The 21,422-nt window shown below is 44.2% G+C and overlaps 1 protein-coding gene across 2 annotated transcripts; it reads left to right on the forward strand.

Annotated features, from left to right (window-relative positions):
• The first annotated feature begins 636 nt into the window (after nucleotides 1-636).
• Nucleotides 637-14,271, forward strand: Abhd13 (abhydrolase domain containing 13). Of its 2 annotated transcripts, none has more exons than XM_028872310.2 (2): nucleotides 637-722; nucleotides 11,649-14,271. In XM_028872310.2, exon 2 carries the CDS (start codon nucleotides 11,669-11,671, stop codon nucleotides 12,680-12,682), a length of 1,014 nt encoding a protein of 337 aa, XP_028728143.1. In that variant the 5' UTR covers nucleotides 637-722; nucleotides 11,649-11,668; the 3' UTR covers nucleotides 12,683-14,271. The 2 variants fall into 2 exon arrangements, with proteins under 2 accessions (XP_028728143.1, XP_028728142.1); XM_028872309.1 differs by lacking the exon at nucleotides 637-722 and adding an exon at nucleotides 1,225-1,516.
• The last annotated feature ends 7,151 nt before the right edge of the window (nucleotides 14,272-21,422 follow it).

Consider the following 21,422-nt stretch of genomic DNA (forward strand, 5'->3'; position numbering starts at 1 on the left):
ACTCGAGCATCCTCCCTCCCAAAGCGCCCAGGGCTCCAGAAGAAGACGTTTTGCAAAATTATCTCCGGTTCCGTGTCCGTGGCGTTCCCACCGTGCAAAAGCAACACACAGTGTGTTCACAGCAATCCGTAATCCACGGCACAGAAACACGCCGGCCTGCGCCACAGGCCCCTCAGATGGGTTCGGCTGGTTGGAAATAAAGTTAGCCGATAGTTTTGTTCAGCTCCTACTGTCAATCACTGACGGCTGCGCTAAATATTCAAGATAGGTGGAAATACAAACTCACGCCCCACGTCCCGGGAATTCTTGCTTTCCACTTTCCCCTGGAAATGTGGCTATGACGTGCCCTGTTCCTCCAATGAGAATTCAGAAATTATGGGCAAAAGGTGAGAACTCTCGGGATTATTTCCTTTCAAAGGGAAACTTCGCTGCACTGGTGAGACGCTAGCGTGTTAAAGTGATCTTAGGGTTGTCCGTATTTCAGACCCACAGTTCAAGGCGAGTTTAAAGTGGAGCCAGATCCTACGACTCCTTGCGGTCAATTACTTCCTGTTCAGTTCGCCCAGAATCTCCCGAATGTTACCTGCGACGTAGTAAAGCCACAGGTTATTAGGGCAGCAGCACCCAGCCGTGCTGGAGGAGGAGGAGGCCCCACTGGTTGGGACGGAAAACCAGCTCTCGTGCCTCATTCAACCGCTCCTGAGCTCCGACGTCAGACACAGGTAGAACTTTGCGTTGCTGATATGAGAACCACGAGTTAGGAAACGGGAAAAACTGGACGTTCATTCCAAGCCCTCACTCCAATGTGTTGTTTCAGCTGCATGGTTCGTGGAGAACCAAATTCGTTTTGTTTTGTTTTTTCTCCTCATGGAATTAAAAAGAGAAATAACAAGGAAGGACGTGAGTGCTCGCAGCTATGGTGGAATAGAGAATGCATTGTAGATAGAAAGAAGAGCATAACCAGAGGCAGAGAGGCATCTGGGAGAGTCCGGAGTGCACACGACCCTGAGCTGGGCCTCGGGACTGTAAGAGTAAGATGTGTGTCTGCCTTGGCAGTGAAGGTAAAACAAACAAACAAACAGAGTGCGGCGCTTTGCAATCCAATTCCTCCCCGCTCCCCGCCGGGTGTGCAAGAGAGCCAAGGGCTGGGGAACGCGGAGCCGTCTCTGACCCCTACGGGCCACCGTAGCGCGAGGGCGGGGCCTGCCGCCCCGCGCATGCCCAGGGGGCCAAACTGGCTTCCGACTCCGGGGGAGGAAGCCGGAGAACGGGTTATGTGGGGGGCGGCGGCGGCGGCGGCGGCCTTTGCCAGCGACAGTGAGAGCGAGAGAGCCGGAAGTGCAGGCTGCGCCACCAGCCCGCCGCGCCGCAGGAGCTCCGGGCTAGACGGCGGCGACGGCGGCCCCTGGGCGGGAGGAGGACGATGAGGAGCGGCGGGGCCGGCGCGGGGCCTCGCTGCTGCGCGGAGCCGGGTTCCGAGCCCGCGGCCGACTGCGCAGCCCGCCCGCGAGCCTGAGTGAGTGCGGCGGCGGCGGCGGGGACGCGGGCGGGCGGGCGGGCGGGCGGCCTCCCCGACCTGCTCACCACCCCCGGCCGCCCGGAACAGTCGGGTCAACAAACCCCGGGTTGGCTGGGGTCGGAGGGACCGGCGCGTTTCGCTGTGACAGGTGCAGCCCTGCGCCCAGCACGGCTGGCTGCAAGCGGCGCGGCCTTGCCATCAAGAGTTTTCGCACTCTTGAAGTCACTTGGCCGGGGGTAGACTTGGTCCGCCGCTGCTGCGAAGCGAGAGTGCATCCGGGAGGGTACTTGGCTGAGCTGTCAACCTAAAATAACCCCCCCTTCGGCTCTTGTGCACTTCTTTACTAGGCAGCAGCAACCAAGGGGCCCACTGGCTTTACATTTGACTTTTTTTGTTTGTTTGTTTTGCTTTTTTTTTATTATTTTATTTTATTTTTTGGTCGATCCATCCTGTCTCTGTCTTGTGGCATGAATTAGTACTTAACGTGTGTGCGTGCTTCGACACGTTCTTTTATCTCACCGAGAATGAATGATCGTCCGTGTAGAGTTATGTCATAACTGTACTACCTGAGACATCACCCAGTGGAGCTGTGATTGGGTTGGACTTGCTCTACACCCTGGGCCTTGCTGTGCGTTGAAAGTGTCCAGTGGAGTAACCTAAGGTCACTGCCATCAAGGAACTCCCTATGTAAGCAGGCTCCTCACCGCATGGGTAAATACTGCCTGCACAAGTCGGCACAGACTGCAGAACAGAACTGGAGGCAGTAGGGAGAAAGGTCCAAGGAAAGGTTTGTGGAGGAGCTGTAATCTGAGCTGGGTTTCTCCAGAAAAATAAGCCTTACCCTAATAACTCTACTACATGCAAATGTAGTAACCACCCGTCACTGCTGGGATTTAACTGGGATTCGCAGTGCTTACTGAGACTTTCCTTGCTCTGGCATGTAATAAAACGCTTGAATTTTGTCTCTAAAGTGGCAGCGTTTTATCACCACATCTTAGCCATATTTCAACTAAATGCTTCACCCTGCTTTTGTATATTAGGAAACAGTCAAAAAGACCAAGCAAGTTGAAGGCAAGCTTCTACACTTGCACCTACAGGTAGTGCTTGGCTGGCTGCCCACCTTTCCTCGGAACACTGGAGGCAGCCTGTCGTCTGAATGAGAGTTACGGGTCAGGCTTTCCTGGACCAGCTGCTGGACGGAGTGCAGAAACTCAGGCACTGGGCTGTCAATCTCTTGTTACCTCAGGAATTTTTTATGTTTCTCTGGTTCATTCATCCTCTGAGGGTCTGATATCTTTCTTACAATTGTTGATCTGTCTCAGGAAAACCCGAGGCCCTTAAATACCCCCTTTAGAACAGATCTAGGACAAGCCCCAGTTCTTGTAATTAAGGTGTTTGGTGAGCAGCAAACTAGCCTCCTAACACCTTATTACATTTTATACCACTGAGTCTTGTAAGTCTTAGATCCCAAAGCAATGCATTCTGCCAAGGTTGTTTGCCAGGGCTAAGAGCAACCTACATTTAGAGTGGGAGCCAGGTACTTCTGTGAGGTCTGCTTCATATCAGAAAATAAATTCCAACTTAATGTCTGTTCTACAGTCTAATGTCAGTGTTGACAGTTTTGAGCCTCTGAGTTTCTTTTAGTTGTTCACCATTTTGTTACTTGCAGATATAATCTCTGAACAAATTGTTACTGGCTCCCATGGTAACAATAATCTATCATCCAAGTTTTTTCCTAAGATGACTGCATGTGCACATCCTTTGGAGTTGTGAGGGAAAGAGCATGGAGATGATCCTAACCTCCTGCCTGGTGTAATTTAGAAGTGTCTACTTGAGGTTCCGGTGCTCTCTGGACCTGCCAGTCCCTCTAGCGTCTGTAGGCAGATCTGTTCATCTGTCCCCTAGGACTATTAAAACACACTTTCTCATTATTGATGGCATGTGGGTAGCCATCAGGGAAACGGATAGCTCGTTCTGTGGTGTGCTGAAGACACCACACCGAGAGCAGCTATTTGTGTTTGCAAGTCAGCTGTGCAGCTGGCAGAGTGTCAGAACTTCCCAGTGCCTAGCAGCCGCAGAAAAAGAGAAAAGTCGCTGTGAGAGTGGAGTTGTGTTCCTTGACTGTGACTGGACTCTGAATTCCCCCGGAGTAACTAATGAGCATCTTGAGGTTGACCCCTAGTCATGTGGTTGTCAGCAGGGACCTGTGCCCACCACTCTTTACAGTTTGCAACCAGCTAAACATTGTCATTCATGGAGGGAGTTTCCAAAGGTCTCTTGCTGTTGGTAGAGTCAGTTAACGAATATAAACTACACTAGAGAGTAATTTTATCTGTGGGGTAGTGTTGACCTTTAACTTTGTTTATGATAAAGAAGTTGATCTGACCAGTTTAGTATCTAGTTTATTGCCACAGTGACAATTAAAATACTTCTCCTATAGCTGAGTTTCAGTTATTCATATATTTGTTACTCTTTCAGGTGAAATGTAACTGGATAAAGAACCTCATACAATATATTGCACAAAGGATTTAAATAGTGTGCTTTTTAAAAAAGATTTATGTATTTAATGTATGTCTTTATGAAGGTGTCAGATCCCCTGGAACTAGAATTAAAAACAGTTGTGAACTACCATGTGGGTGCTGGGAATTGAACCTGGGTCCTCTGGAGGAGCAGTCAGTGCTCTCAACCTCTGAGCCATCTCTCCAGACCCTAGTGTGCTGTTCTTAGTTTGCAGGACTCAAGATGATGGGAGAAGGCAGTAGAGATACATATAGTGGCTCTCGAACTCTGCTTTCAGGACCTTGTTTTTTTAAAGATTGTTTTCTATTCTCTCTCTCTCTCTCTCTCTCTCTCTCTCTCTCTCTCTCTCTCTCTCGTGTGTGTGTGTGTGTGTGTGTGTGTGTGTGTGTGTACACCTGAGTGCAGGTACCCTTGTAGTTCAGAGGAGATCATTGGTCTCCTGGAGCTGTGGAGACTGTCCAGCATGGGTGCCAAGAGCTGAACTCAGGTTCTCTCTAAGAGTGGTGTTGGCTCTTAACCACTGGCCATCTCTCCAGCCTTCAGAACCTTTTTATATTTTGAGTAATTATTGAGTACTCAAGAGAAATGTGGGTTATATAGATATTTTATTGTGTTAGAAATTAGAAGTGGGAGTTTGTGAATTAGTAGTAATTTCATGACAAAATATCGAGCAACATTTCTTGTAAGCTTCCTGTAATTGCAAAAGTGGAGCTGTGACATTGTGTCACATTGTTAACGTCACTATATCTGCTCAGTGAGCTTCTGCATCCGTGCCCTCCCTCGGGCAAAAGTAGACCCACACTGTAGGTGGAGGAGCAGGGTATTCTCTGCTACTGCAGCACATTTAGGAGGGAGTTGCTTAAAGGTCGCTTACATTGTGATGTTAGAAACCTGTGTCAAGAAGTCTTGATGCTCGTGCGGTGAAGCCCACTGGATTTGGTTACATTTGAAACGAACGTGTCACATTACATTCCTGTCAACTTAAACTCCTAATACAGTCTCTGGCCATTTAGAGTGTGTTCACTGAATTCAGCATTTTCTTGCAAATTGGTAAGACGTCTATGTCTAATCTGTTGCCGAAAATCACACTTGGTATTATCACCACTACTGCAGAGCTGTCAAAGTCTTCAAGTATTAGAAATTTGAGCTTCATTCATCTCAAAAAAAAAAAAAAAAGTTTTGTAAACACAATCATCTGCAAAGTGTAATGATGGTAGTTTGTCAGTTGCCTGTTAAAGTAAAAATATGTCACTGTGAAAAGGCAGCCAGTGTAGTCTGCACTTCAGATGTGTGTCCATGCATAGCACAAGAGCTTCATGTGCATTCCTAATACAGCTCTAGCCATGTAAGCTTTAATGGTGTTAGCATACAGCTGACAGTTTGGACTGCTTCTTCAGTGCTATTGCATGAATCTAGCTTTTCCCCGTCTTCGCCGAGCTCATGATTGGGGATGGGAGGGAAGGTCCTGCACATAGACACTTGCTTGGACATGAGTATCATCCACCATTACATAATGCACAGCAGATATCAAACACTGAAAAGGTATACAGTACCGTGGTATTATTATGAAGACAATGCTGGTCTTGTGGACCCGTCCCAAGGTCTTCAGCAACTGCAAAAGTCTGCCATTTTTCAGAAACTTGAGACATCCATTTTAGCTGGGATCTCAGAGTTCACAGAACTTAACTGCTCTAATTTCCTCTCTACTGTCCTTGCCAAGTATGTATTTAGATTATTTTGAATCCTTGTGTTTCCATGAGTAATTGTGCTAAGTGATTTAAAATAAGTGGCACAGACAGCTGCTTAATGGAAAGTAAAGAATCCTTGTTGCTGGAGGGCTTCTCTCCAGGTTCACCAAGCCCCGCAGTCCCTCAATCCACTTATAAAATAATCACTCAGACGCTTATATCACTTACAAACTGTATGGCCGTGACAGGCTTCTTGCTAACTGTTCTTATATCTTAAATTAACCCATTTCTATAAATCTATACCTTGCCACGTGGCTGGTGGCTTACTGGCGTCTTCACATGCTGCTTGTCCTGGCGGTGGCTGCAGTCTCTCTCCCCCCTTCTTCCTGTTTCCCCAATTTTCCTCTCTCCTTGTCCTGCCTATACTTCCTGCCTGGTCACTGTCCATCAGTGTTTTATTTATATAGAGTGATATCCACAGCAAATCCTAGCTCTGCAATTATGCCTTGTCCTGCTTTTAAAGGATTTGCTCAGGTTTTCCCTTGATTCCTTTTGTGATGACAGGCAGTGAAGGTTGACGTTTGCTTTGCTGTGTTATGGATGACTGTGATCTTTGATTTCCTTAGTCTCTTAACTGCATGAACTCATGAGTGTGTGTGCCGTGTGAACAGCTCAGAAGTTGCTTAAGATGTACTCAGCAGACCATGAGCCACACAACAGCAAAAACTGCCATGTTGTTCAGGTTCAAAAGTACACAATGTAAGCAGCAGGGTTCAGGGTACTGTTCTTGTCTGTGACCTTGTTCTCGGTCTTTAAGTGCTGCACCATAGTGAGATGTGTTAGATCCTAATAAACACTGCTTAGAGACAGAGCTGGGAAGCCACTGTGGTCATCTCCAGTGGTTCAGGTGGACCCGACAGCACCCCTGGGGGCCTACAGCAGTATTCTAAGGGTAGCATAACTTAGATATTGAACTCTGTTTATAAGATAGTTAAATGTTTTGTTTCTTATTTTATGTGTATGTGTGTAAACCTGTGTGAGATTATGTTTACTTTGTGTGTGCAGGAACCTGTGGAGGCCAGAGAGGTCATTGGATCCCCTAGGATAGAATTTCAGGTGGTTGTGAGCTGCCACGTGGATGTTGGGAACTGAATGAGCAGTAAGCACTCTTAACCTCAGAGCCATCTCCAGCCCCTAAGTTTTCTCAGAAGTGAAACCATTTGTATCTTTCAAGAGCATGTATCAGTGAGGGAGCACCAGTGCGGATGAGGTCAGGTGAGTATGGCCAGTGTGCTTAGTATAGAAGTCGTTTTTTCATTTCAGTCTCTGATTGGTTGGTATCACACAGGAGTTAGCTTTCCTTGTACCTCACTGAAGCACCTTAAGGAAGAGACAGGAAGTGCATAGGCGTGGCTAAAGCCCTGATGGCAGGACAGGCTGCAGCTCCTTCTTACATGTCACTGGCCAGAAAGCAGAGAGCGTCTTGGTCCAGAAGTGGAGCTGGGCTATAGTTCTCAGGGCCCATGCCTAGGAGATCTAGGTCTGTCAGCCAAGCTCCAGGTCCAGAAGGTTCCACAGTCTCCCAAAACAGTGCCACAGCCTGGGGAGTAAGTGCTGAAAGCTGCGAGGCTGTGGAAACATGGCACACTTAAATCCTAGCTGAGTGTACCCACCGTAGACTAAAGATCAGGAGCATCAGCACTAGAGCTGCTGAAGAGAGGTGTGACTAGATGTAGGAGCTCACCAAGCCATTGCTGTATTGTAAGATGCTTTTGAGGGCAGTTCTGATGCAGTGCAGGACATAGCTGACACTTCACATCTGTGTCTCAAGAACAATCCTCTTACAGGAAAACAATCCTTTCCAACCTGGCTTTGCATTCTAATGGATTCCTTACATTTTGTTTCCTGAGAAGTGCTTACTAACAGTAATGTGATACCCCAGAGCATGCTGTTCAGAAAGCATGTTAACTATAATTGGTGCTTTTTCATTTGTATGAGTCAAGCATATGGTAATACCTTTTGATTCTGTCATGCATGGTTGGTGGCATTGATACTGTAGTGCATAAATTCTAGCATGTGATACTTTTTTTTTTTTTAACTATAGTTAGCATGATAAATTTAGTGAGGAGGAGCATGTTTTTAGCCTGGATAGGTTTGAGCTGTCAATAAGGCATCAGGTATTAGAGAACAGAGAGATGGGAAATGTAGGGGAAGAATAGACATGCTAATAAGGACTAATTCATCCTAGAATGTGCTGAGAGTCTTGAGAATGAAACCACTAAGGGAAAAAGTGCTTGCTCCTATTTCCATAATACAATGCCTGAGAACATTAGTGTTAAAGGCCGAGAGATACCTGTGGCTCACACCTGTGAAGTTCACTGTGCTCCTTGCTTTGTGTGTGTGCAGGGTAGTATGTAGTGGCAGGGTATGATTGATAGAGAAATCTGCCACCTTGTAGTGTCCTAGCTTCCTTCTCGGAGGGCCCACTTCCTGAAGCTCCATGTCTTCAAAGGGATGCTGGGGACAACCATATGCAGACTGTAGCAACAGTGAGCAGACAGTGGACATCCTGCAGAGTGATCCACTGGAGAGCAGAGGGTCTGAGGAGGAGGATGTTGGAGTTGTTGACAGTGGTTGCCACTTCAGTCAGCTGGATATGGTGGCCAGTGAGGTTTTTCTCATGTCACTCTTAAGAGTTTCCTGGCCGTGGGTAAGTCCACCTAGTGGTGGTTTTCAGAGACATTTGTGTGATGTTGTCAGGTCATATCTGATAACATGGCAGGGACAGAATTGAGAAACAGGAAATCAAGTGTTCCCTTAGACATAGACTAAAGTCATACAGCAATGATATAGAAGAGTAGTGTGGGAAAGATTAATGCTTAGTGATTCTTTGTTCTTCATAAACAGGTCTCCTGCTTTTTACTGTACAACCTATCCATTGGTAGAAATCTCAGCTTTGAATAAACCCCATTACTTCTGGTTATGATGCTAAGATGTCAGTATACAATGCATTCTGGCATGCAAAATCATGTGACAAATATTTATTCTTTTCTGGGGATAAATCAGCATTTTGCCATATGGCATATACTTTGAGATACAGTTGATTATCTTAGTCATGTTGTATGACCAAGTCTTGGAGTTAGCCGCATGTTTCAGCCTTGGGAGGCCTAAGTCCTACATAAGGCACCAGCCAAGCTCTGCATTGTTCAGTGGTGATTTCTAGAGAGCCAGGATGGCAACAAGTCTCTCTTTCCCTTTGGTAGCTCAGGTACAGTGGGAAGCTGGCACAAGAGGGGGAGTAGGTCCCACACAGTGCAGCTGTTCCCTGCTTCTCACAAAGCACTGTCTAGTTAACAGTCCATGGGCGTAGGCTCAGCAGAGGACAAGCTATTCCATATGGCATCTAGATCAGAGAAGCCCTCAAACTTGCCTGTAGCCCTTCACTGTTCTCTTACCCATGAAGGAGCTCACCAACAGGTCACAGTGCTACAGAGAAGCTCAGCTAGTAGTCTGACCTTCTCAGGTGTCCAGGGAAATAGGCCTGAAGGTTAAATGCTGGTTGCTTTTTCTGTGCCAAAGGAGGAGCTCTCATTAACCCTTTATCTGATTAGCAATCTACATATAGAGCACTCATCCAGTGCTGGCCATAACTCTATGCAGCTGACTCATTTTCATTGTCAGAACACCTATCTTGTATGTAGTTGACAGTGCATCTCAGTGGATGGCTAGGGTGACTGGTTTGCTGACTGTTTCACTGGATTTAGCAGACTCAAAGTCCTTCTTGAAATTAGATGCACATGTTGGAGTCCCTCTTAGAGTATCTTTGAGGTGGATGGTGGAATAAGATAGAGAGATTGCCAACAGGCTGGGTTATGTGGTATCATTCTGAACCATAGTCTGTCAGTACGAAGGAAACATTCATACATGTTTATTTTACTAATCTGTTCTAAAAACTCAGGTTCGATTGATATTCTTCAAAATGGGCTCATAATTATTCCTGAACTGTGATGTCACCACCCATTGTAAATTATGCTTATCATATTTTTGTTGTCAAAATTATCCTTTAAGGTGACTTTGAGAAAGGTTTTTTTGGAAACGTCCAAGTTTATTACTTACTGATAATCAGTTGTATACTCAGACAAATGGCCTAAGTACCACTGCTCAGGATATGCTGTTTTAGCAAGCGGATCATTTCTTAGACATTTTGGTCCTGAGTGCATAGCCGTGAGGGATGCAGTACTTAAGAAAAGGGCTGGGGCTGTAGCAGCCGAGGACTGTTAACTGTAGAGTAACCTGAACAGATGGAAATAGAGGTTTGAATCTCAGAATGTGCTTCCTCTGTGTGGTGGGCTTTCTAGTTCCCCTTACAAATGTCTCTTTTTTCTTTAATAAGAACTTTGATTTGAAAACTAAGTTACCTTGCTGCTAATTATCCAGTTGCAGGTACACTTTCCGTAGTCACGCGTTTCCAGTGGGGTTTCAGCTTGCTTTTTCCTACTGAGTTAGAGTGGAATTAGATGACAGATTGGTAGCTATTCAATAGAGGCTTAAGGGCAGTAGGTTTCAGTGTGCTTCTGCCTCCTGGATCACTAAAATGAGCCTTGAGTTCTTTATTGCTGGCCACTCATCACTGATACCTCTGTCAGATCACTAGGGGGTCTGTGAAAAGAACAAGAAGGATTTGGACTTGTTTCTTAACTGAAGTCTTAAATGGCATCTTGGCGTGTTTTGCAATACCCTAATGTGCATGACTGTGCAGGCTCAGTGCGTGTGTGCTGTCCAAACCTTTTAAATCAGTTTGGGTCGTAATTAAAATCATTGTCATCATTGTTGTTCCTGTTACTTTACAGAGCTGGGGATCAAACTCCAGACTTTACATGTGCTAGCAGATGTTCCCTTGCTGACCTATATAGGCTGCCTCCACATTCTTTTACATCTTATATCAAGCTGGAGCCAGTTGACTTTCAACTTTCCATACTACCACTCAAACATAAGTCCAAGCTTTATGTGAGAAGCCCACCTGACCGTGCGCCGTGTGCACCATCAGAGTCTACTGTTGCAGAGGAGTAAACCTGCCCTGTGTGACAGATGACAGGTGACAGGGAGAGCCCAAGATCAGCCGGCAGCAACTGGAGTGCTCTGCTGAGTGTGCTTTGCACTGCACCCTGTGGTTCCGCTTTAGCTGGATTTATATCTGCAGTGCTTGGGTACTTTTTTTCTTTAAGTTGTGTTTTTATTTGACCTTCAATGCCTCTTTTCCTCTAATGCAACTTGTTCCAATTGGATGGCATTATGCTATTGTTTATATTCAAAATGATTCATCTTAATAAAAACCAAGCAAGAAGACTGGGAGCCGGGAGTGGGGGTGGGGGCAAGTTCAGTTGCGTAGCATGCTGGAGCCCCTGGGTTTAGCTCCTAGCACCATGTAAAACAGCAGAATGGTGTAAGCCCAGCACTGGAGATGTGGAGGCAGGAAGATGAGAAGTTCAAGGTGGTCTGTATATAGAGTTGACTGTACGCTGAGTGTGGAACTTGAGGAGCAATAGTAAAAACTCACGTATGAAATAACTGACTCTTGACCAATCCATAAGGGTTGAAAGAACTGAGGGAAAGAAGGGCTCCGAGAAGCATGTTGCCTTCTGACTTATTATAGAGCTGGGACAGCAGCCAGATCCAGGCTCCGTCTCCTCGTGTGTAAAGATGGGAATGGTGCAAATCATTGAGAATGCATAAATGAAGTGCCTGGAAGCAGATAAGTGCCTTTTGAGAGCATATGGGTTTGATGAGTGTGTTCTGTGACTAATGATCAGTTTCATGGGCAGAGTGATGAAGTTCCTAGAGTACTGAGTGCTTTTCATGATGGGTCTTACCTTTAAAGTAGAGGTGCCTGCTGAGTCACTGCGTCTCTCTGTTTCTCCTAGGATATCTACGTGGAGCTACCATGGAAAAATCCTGGATGCTGTGGAGCTTTATTGAAAGATGGCTACTAGCCTTGGCGTCCTGGTCTTGGGCTCTCTGCCGCATCTCCCTCTTACCTTTGATAGTGACTTTTCATCTGTATGGAGGCGTTGTCTTACTCCTGCTAATATTCGTGTCGATCGCAGGTATCTTGTATAAGTTCCAGGATGTCTTGCTCTACTTTCCAGAACAGCCATCTTCCTCCCGTCTTTATGTCCCCATGCCCACCGGGATTCCACATGAAAATATTTTCATCAGAACCAAAGATGGAGTACGCCTGAATCTGATCTTGGTAAGATACACTGGAGACAATTCCCCCTATTCCCCAACTATAATTTATTTTCACGGGAATGCGGGCAACATAGGCCACAGGTTGCCAAACGCACTGCTTATGCTGGTGAACCTCAAAGTGAACCTCGTGCTTGTTGATTATCGGGGGTATGGAAAAAGCGAAGGAGAAGCCAGTGAAGAAGGACTGTACTTGGATTCTGAAGCCGTGCTAGACTATGTGATGACTAGACCTGACCTCGATAAAACAAAGATTTTCCTTTTTGGCCGCTCACTGGGAGGAGCAGTGGCCATTCACTTGGCTTCTGAGAATTCTCACAGGATTTCAGCCATCATGGTGGAGAACACGTTCCTAAGCATACCACACATGGCCAGCACACTCTTTTCATTCTTCCCAATGCGTTACCTTCCTTTATGGTGCTATAAAAATAAGTTTCTATCCTACAGAAAGATCTCCCAGTGTAGGATGCCTTCCCTCTTCATCTCTGGCCTCTCTGACCAGTTGATTCCCCCCGTGATGATGAAGCGGCTCTATGAGCTTTCCCCATCACGGACTAAAAGACTAGCCATTTTCCCGGACGGGACGCACAACGACACATGGCAGTGCCAAGGCTACTTCACTGCGCTCGAACAGTTCATCAAGGAAGTGGTCAAGAGTCATTCTCCTGAAGACATGACGAAAACATCATCCAACGTCACGATTATCTGATGCCACCCCTTGATGGATGCCTTGGGTTTCAGTTTGTGTAGAATGATGATATCCTATCTGGGTGTGTGTTCCTGCTGGTCTGCACAGTGACTCTGAGCTTTGAAGGGCCTCAGCACTCCATTCTGATGATCCTATAACTCTCCATAGTTTCAGAACTGGGCTTCTTGAGATTATTTCATGGTCCCACCAGAACTTCCAGCCTGGTTCAATACCCCATCTTTAGTTTAAGATGCCGATGTGCTAGAGGTCATCCAAAAGTTTCCTGTTGGTGAAGTGGTACAATCTCTGTTGTAGTCAGATGGAGACACAAACCAGAACCTTTCAGGTGTCATTCTTTAGTAACTGTGGGGACAATCACAGTGAGCAAGCCCAGGCTACTGCGTTTCCACCGTAAACATTAAGATGAAGTGCATGGTGGTGTTTTATTCTTGACTTATGCAATGCGATATTTTTAATGTAAATAACACTGGTCACATGCCAATGTATATGGTTTCCCGGGTTATATCTATTTTTATGTAAACTCTATTTTGTTTCTGGTGAGGAATGAGTGTGAGGCCTGTGAGCAGATTCCATGCTCTGCTGCTGAGATCCAGCTTTTTCCTAATAATAAACAGGACCATTTTCTGATATAGATGTACTGTGTTTCTGTTAGGTACTGTCTGGATCGTGGGATAGGAAGTTAGCATTTTACTGCAGCTTTCTTTGCACATGGAACTTTCTAACATTTGTGATTTGGGTTGCAAACAGAACTTTAGCCTCTGTCAGTTTGTGAATCTCCTGCTGAACATTAACAGCCATAGCAAGGGCTCGAACTGAACTAGCCGATAGATAGTTGAGTTAGGATGTCTCAACGTGTGTTGCACACAGCCTTATGCAATGTTTCATCTGATTGAAGTTCCAGTACCTAGGATGTACCTGACTTGACAGAGGCAAGCATCATTTATCAAGCTTTTTGCAAGTAAATTACGTAATGAAAGAAAAACTAAAAAGCAGATAACCAAGTATGGCTTAATATTTCAGTTCTGTGTAACGGGGCTATATAAAGTGACAGTCTTAGGAAGCTTGTCAGTTTTACAGCCTGTTACACACGTAGCAGTTAAGGAGTTGTGGGTGGGAAGCTGTACTTGACAAAGCGAGCCTCTGGAGCCTGATATACTTGGTGACATTCCAGCCATGAGGTGGAACCTGCCAAGTCCTTCCCCACAGCCCTCACCAGGTAGATGCGCTTGAGCCCTGCACATTAGGTCAGCTCCACACACATGATTGCAGATAGCTTAGCTATATTATTGACCTTCCACAAGCAGCTAGAGCAGAGTAATAATGAGTCAATAATCTTGACCTTAATTTAAAACTTTCCATGAACATAGGGCTAGAAATACTTTTGCCAAGTAGCATTCTCAGCCTTCATTTTATGCCAATGTTTAGAAAATAATGTATAGCAAGTATAATTTCTAAAGAATAATGCTTTTCTATAAATTATTAATTGTAAAGAGTCTTGTTTTTTAAAGAGTTGGTAACTCATCATGGAGGGTGTATTTTGTATGTGTAAATTCACCACACAATATTAAAGGCCGCTTTTCATCTTGTCAGTCTTTGCTATGTAGAATGACTATCCTGAATACTAATCTATTGCAAGGACAAAAAGTAACAACAGCCAAAATGTAGTTTCAGAAATGAGCTGTCATGCATCCTTTATCAATTTCCACGTTTACAGAGTACTGCATTCCTGCTCTGTTCCCGTCAGTCACTGGTCTGGAGGAGTGCACCAGCTTGAGCTGTATATATTCTCCTGAGGAGATAGGACAGCTACCCCTTCCGTGCTGTTTTCTCTGCTGCTCTTTCTGTTCAGCTTTTGCTGACTGAGACTTGAGGGCTGGAAGAACACTGTACTGTACCCACCACCTTTGCTCGCCTAGAGGAGCCTTCACTTCTGCAGCAAAGACAGCTGTGTTTCGGGTGGGAGGGCGTCTCTTGTTACCAGCTTTGTGTTTGATGTGATGATTTCTTTAGATGGGTGGGATGGAAAACAAGCTCACACTTTCAGGGGCCATGACACACGCCTGGCATCATTTTTGAAAACTTTCTCCCTTGGGCTCAGTGAACCATGACTAATGCATGAGTCACTCCTTCACTTTGGCCTCATCGTTGGTAGGAATGGTCAGGGTCTGTCAATTTCTATCTAGCTCATTGTTCACTAGCAGTGAGAGAAATGGATAAATAATCATATTCAGCTACTATGAATTTGGAAATACTAAAATTATTCTAAACATGACAAGATCAACTTACTTAGAAAAAAATCTAAAACTCCATGTTTTAAAGAATAATAGAGGAAACCAGATTTTTAAAAAAAGGATCTTACAGAGAATACTGCATACTGGGGGAAGGAAGTATTTGTTACAGACCAAAGGCTGTCAATAACCTAGAAAGCACTTGACAGCAGTTGGTGACTCTACTCTTAAACTGAGCAGCAGATAACTGATGAGATGAATGAGCAGAAAGCTACAGAATACCATTTTCAATCAAAGTCCTACAGCATGACCCTGTGCCTGATGTAACTGTCTGATGTTTTGCAGATAGGATTTGGACCATAGTGACATATCCATTAAATGTTGTCTTAAAATGGGTAGGTCACACGACAGCCTAAATCACAGGTGGGCTGGAGACACTTGACACAGACTGTTCATGGCTCTGCTGACATCACTGGAGCAGTGGCTTGTGTGTAGCTGAGGAGTCAGTGTACCTGCCGTTAGATTTGCCTGGGTGGGAGTAGGCCTGGTAGAGGTGATTACTAGTACATAACCTGTCTTGGAATCCGCTCTTACTAATGGTTTACGGTAGTGTGTCTTCCCTCGTTATGGTCAGGAGTTAATAAGGTGAAGTTGAAAGAAGTCACTTTTCCATCTAGGCCAGTGGTTTCCAACTTGTGGGTCGCTACTCTTTAGGATCAAACAACCCTTTCACAGGGGGTCACCTAAGACCATCAGAAGACACTGATAATTACATTATGATTCATAACAGTAGCAAATTACAGTTGATGAAGTAGCAATGAAAATAGTTTTATGGTTGAGGGTCACCACCACATGAGGAACTGTATTAAAGGGTAGCAGCGTTAGGAAGGTTGAGAGCCACTGTGTAGGCCATCGTTGACATACTTGAGCCCTTTGATCATCCCCTCAAGCCCTTTTCCTCTTGCGTTTGATAATTGTATATTTTTAAAGAATGGAAAAGAAAAAATTCATCGTAAGTTTGGATAGTTCACTTAGTTGTAGGTATTTTCATGTGACTCAGGTAAAGCTGCATTGACACAGCACAGAAGTCTGTTTTTTAGCTTGCTAACTAGAAAACGCAAAGCTCTTTGTGTTCCCACTGCATATGCACCTCGCCTCCCCTAGTCGGAAGCACGGCTCACTTGTGTGGTAGAGTCAGTCAGTCATCCATTGCTAGTCAACATTTGCCAACGGCACAGATATACCTCCATTTATATTTTGTATTTTAAAACTGTAGATTAAAGATAGGACTGCATAACCCACACTTTTTGACATAAAGTGCAATATATACATATATAACGGGTGTGTGTGCAACATAATTTATAACAGAATTTCCATCAGTACAGCCTATACTGAAAATTCATCTTCCACATAGTTAGGTGCATTCGGTGTGAAGTCAGTCCAGTCTCATCATCTGAGCCGTACTTTTGTTATTGCCATTTTTTCTTTGAAATAGTAATAAAATTTCATAGCTCAGACTTGAATGTCCTCATACCTGTGTGCCAACCATGGCGTTTGTGAGCTTTTTTGTTTATTTGGGGGTTTTTGTTTTTGTTTTTACATTTCTTTTAAGGTATACTTTTTATTTTTCTGTACTGAGATGCAATAAATTGATACATGAACAATTTGATTAATGTTAGATAGTTTGTATTCAGTCTTTTTAAAAATTCTATTCATGTATTGTAGGACATTAAGATATCTAATAGTTCAATAAATCATGAGTTTCACTGAAAGTAATGAATCTTACTCTAATGTTATGGGTGAAAATGTTTGCATTTCATTCTCCCAAGAATATGACAATAGTCCTATGTACGTTTAATTTAGGCTGATATCAGCAATATTTTCTACATATGAACTATTGTTGAGTGCCTAAGCCCCAAACATCTTGTCAGTCTCATGGATGTTGTTGAACTGTTTGCCGTTGTCTCCTTGTCTTCAGATTTCATAAAGTACTTTTCTAAGAAAATTTCATGTTTTTTTTTCTCCCGTTTGTGTTTTAGTTGATGACTCCAATTGATTAAAATGGCCTTATAGTTAGTCTTTATGGGTCTGTAACTTGCTTTCCCTAAAGAGTAGTGCCCACCCAAGATGGATGATTGGAAGTGTACGACATGCCTTAAAGTGTCCTAGAGAAGCATCATGATCAATCTCTGTTGCAGACTGTCTTGCTGTGGGAAGATGTGATGGAAAGTAGACACTCGTGTGCTGTCAAAAATGCCCAGCCTGGATTCAAAATGTAAACAACTTTGGATCATTGCTTTCAGCATTTTGTGTTTAACTCAATCTTTCTTAACTTCCTGCAACATTCTAGAAAGTAATGAAGTTTGATCTGATAGAACTGGTTTACTGAGGGCTAGGGATAGAGAAAATGGTGTTTGAATACTTAGAAACAAGATCTGGGAGTTAATGGGTTTGTGACACCAAATCACCAAGTCTTCGTCATAAACTTGTGCAGCAGGTGAGTAACATGCCTGGGGTACTCAGTCAGAAGGTCCTGCCCCCTTCGCCAGTCTCACAGTCTGATCTAGAACACATTTGCTAATGACTCAATGAAAGAGCTTGAAAAATAATATCCATCTTGGGATAGATTAGAATTGCTGGAATTGGAATCCCAAGTGGACTCACCAAGGATCACTCCCAAGGAATTGCCAAGAACTGGAATTTAGAAGTGTGTGACCAGCTGTATTTAAACAGTTATACATGTTTGTCATTTTGCAGCGGCCCAGCGCACTCAACCAACCTCTTGCTTTCCTAAGCCTCTTACAATCTTACAATCTTAAAATCACCAGGCTGGAGGACGGGCTGGGAAGTTCCAAAGTACGTCCTAGTGCACTGGAAATCAGCTGGCTGCTTCGTGCCCTTGTCAATGCTGCCACTCCAGTTCTGAGGTTATGACAGCTGACAGTATTGATTGAGACCTCAGGATCAATATTTCTCTCCATTTTGTCATTTTAAAAAAGATTTATTTGCTTTTATTTCACATGTTTGGGTGTTTTACCTACAAGTGTCTTTGGGACCTTGTGTGTGTAGTGTCTTCTGAGGCCAGAAGAGAGCATCAGATCCCTTGGAACTAGAGTTAGAGATGTTTGTGAGCTGCCGTGTGGATGCTGGGAATCCAATCTGGGTCCTCCAGATAAGCCACATAAAGTGTTCTTAATCACTTAGCCATCTCTTCAGCCCCTATTTTGTCATTCTTATAACTGAAGGGTCTACCAGCCCTTTCTTAACCTTGAAGGTTGCCTCCCCCACCATACACACAGTGGGTGTTCATTTAGTAGCTGCATCGCAGAGTGAAGGCAGCCTTTGCTGTCTGTCAGATCCTTCACAAACCTGTTTCAAATCTCACCTTATTTGTGAATTGGACTCATTCTCCACTCACTCAAACCTGGTATTTGTCTGTAAGTGCCTCTGAGCCCCTGTGTCAGGTTTGTGGGAGATCAGAGCATGGTTTCTCCCTTTTTTTGAATATCCATCACATTCAGTCTTTTGTCTTAATGCTGGTTATACTCAGGTCTCTATTACATACTCTTGTTTTCCTTTTCTCCTCCTGCAACAGCAAGGCCCGACAGAATTGTTTTCTGTCATGCATGGCACTTAGTGGGGTCCTAGACCCCTTGTCCTCACGAGTTATTAAGCCCCCCCCCAACCTCTACCCTCAAGGAAAGGAAGTACAGAGAAACAGTTACTAAAAAAATTTGTTTCACAGGGGTTGAGACCTAGAACCACAGCTAACAAATCTGGGAGTTAAATATACATGTCTTCCTTACATTAGAAATGTTGGAAATAACTCACAATTAAATTTTCGGGAAATCCTGAGAGATCTAGCTTAAAGCTGAATAGAGGAAAAGACAAAAGCAGAGAATGCGGAATGGACACTGATCAGTGCATGTCAATAAGGCTAGTGACAGAACCAGAAAGGAGGGGACTCTTAGGGAAGATTGTAGAAGGGAAAGAGCTGGTGGGCTGGACTGTAAGCCTGATAGAGAATATTGAATAGCAGGCCAGAAATGGCCCAGTAGGGGAAGGCAATAGGACATTTTTTTCTTTCTTTTTTGGGGGTGGTGGTGGTAGTCATTATGTCCTGTCTTTGACTCCTCCCCCCCCAACCTGCCTCTTAAAACTATCACCATGAATCTTAAAACACAAGTGTCACTGGCATTTTCCTGAAAGGAGTTTGGGCGTAGCATCATAAAATGCATAAGAACGGGTGACAGACCGCACCAGCAAGGGTGGGGGCAGGGCTTTACAGTCTTGAGAGCATGTGCATTGTATTGACACCTCAATGTCCAGTGGGGGCCCTGGGAGGTCATCAGGTCATGGAGGAGGGCCACAGCTGGGCTGGTGTGCAATGGAAAGCAGGGAGAGCTGGCTAGTCGTCTGCCTTCTGAGAACTGAAGGACGGCTAGCTGACTCAGAGTCCAACAGCGCACCTTAGTAGATGAGCTGCTGGGGTCTTAGTCTTGGACTTCCAGGCTTCAAGAATGGTGAGGAATACAATGTTCTTTCCAACAGCACAAATGGAAAAAGAGTAAACAATTGGAATTTTTGCTGAGCAAACCTAGAACTAAATGTGAACTGATTTCCCATTGAAGTCTGTTTCTAATCCATCCCTCTACCGTGGCTTAACATTTGGATATTTTTGTGACTTAGTCACTAGTATCTTGACTGCCAGATACCAAGTATAATGTATTTGGTTCAGAAAAACTTAAAAAGTTTATGAATTCGGAAACAATTCTCTTTCCTCAAATAGGTAACTAGGGTTCCATAAACAAAAAATTGAAAAGTCCCCCCTGTACAGGAAGTGCCCCCACTGCATGGATAAGTCATAACAGATGTGAATATCAGCATCTCCCAAGCACACTTTGTCTAGGGACAAAGTTCCTGAAATCTCAGTGGTCTTTGAATCACCATCTTGTCCCAAAGCTCATGAATACCACAGTATGCAGGTCAAAGCTAATATAGGTTAATAGAGTTAAGATGATCATAAAGGTTACAGCCCAGTGTAAATAGTAATTATCTTTATTAAAGCAGCCATTCAAATAAACATGTTTTTAATAAAAATCACTAGTGCAGGGTTTACATAACAATTTTACTAGAATACAAGATGGGTAGTGGCTACTCCGCTCCATACTTTCAATAGAAAAGTCTCAATGAGATTCAGACTGTCTATGCCAATTTACTCATGTGTGTAAATTGCATATATTATGTGTTTTGTCTTCTAAGGGGAGTAGATAAAGCCATTTCTGCTGTGATGGCATCATTTATTTCCCTTTTTAGTTATGATTATTCTTGAATCTTCAAACTTGAGAAAATAGGTCATTGGGCAACTCACTGCCCCTTATCATGTGACTAAGACTGAGAAGGGAGGCTAGAAACCTACCTGGCACCCTTGAGAACCAATCTGCCAAGTTCATAAGAAGCTGATGTTAGCAAACAAAGTATGTTCTACTGAGAAAAACAAACCAGAGCCAGGAAATAAGATGCTGGAATGTGAGGCTGCACTTTGTTCTGGGACAAGAGTGATCCTAAAACCATGTTCCTCTACTAGGCCTTGCTTCCCGGTCGCCATTTCATCTCTGAGTTGAGGGATTTACCCATTCGTGAGGTTGGCACCCTCACAATCCACCACATCTCAACAGTGCCAACAAGCCTTCCACAGAGGAGCTTTTGTGGGAGACACTGTACACCACACAAACAATAAAAGTAACTTCTAAATCATACCTAAGCTGTCAAGCTAGTGATAGGTCACTCCTGAGTGGTGCATATTTACCAAACATTCTCTCAATACAGTCTTTACTGAATAAACCCAGTGCAGCCTTGAAGGCCAAGAAATATAAAACACATTATTGCCAGTGAATTTTCAGATCCCTTTCAAGTCCCCTCTATTATCTGAGTAATGTCTTTTACAGAAAAGGAATTTACGATGCATTCAATTGACAGGTGATTCTTGATTTGTTTTTAGTTAGATGAATAATGCCCCCAAAACTGGAAGTTTCCAATTGTGGCAATCTATATCTAACTTGTGAGGACAGAGTCATGGCAATGTGATTAAAAAGTGTGGCTTGAGAAGATTATTCTGGACTATGGATGAACCCTAAATCCAAAGGTGTTCCAAAAGAAGCAGAGAGAGACTTAGAATACCCAGGAAAGTAGGATAATATAGAGATGGAGATGAGAACTAATGACCAGACCACAAGCCAAGAAAGCCAAAAGACAGCAACCACTGGCCACCAGAAGAAGGAAGGAGCAGACTTAGCATGGAGTGTGGTCCCACTGACACTTGACCAAGTTGACAGAGGTGGAATTCTGTTTGCTCAAGGTTGTGTTAACTTCCCCACAGCTGGAGCAGAGAACTCACTTGGGGTTTGGTACAAGGAAATGGGGGAGGGGTTACTGCCAGGGATTCTTACATGCAAGCATAATTCTAGAATTGGACCATAGACAGATATAAGAGAAAATTTTAGAGTCATAAC

The sequence above is a fragment of the Peromyscus leucopus genome, chromosome 16_21 (assembly GCF_004664715.2).
Source record: "Peromyscus leucopus breed LL Stock chromosome 16_21, UCI_PerLeu_2.1, whole genome shotgun sequence".
Lineage (NCBI taxonomy): Eukaryota > Metazoa > Chordata > Mammalia > Rodentia > Cricetidae > Peromyscus > Peromyscus leucopus.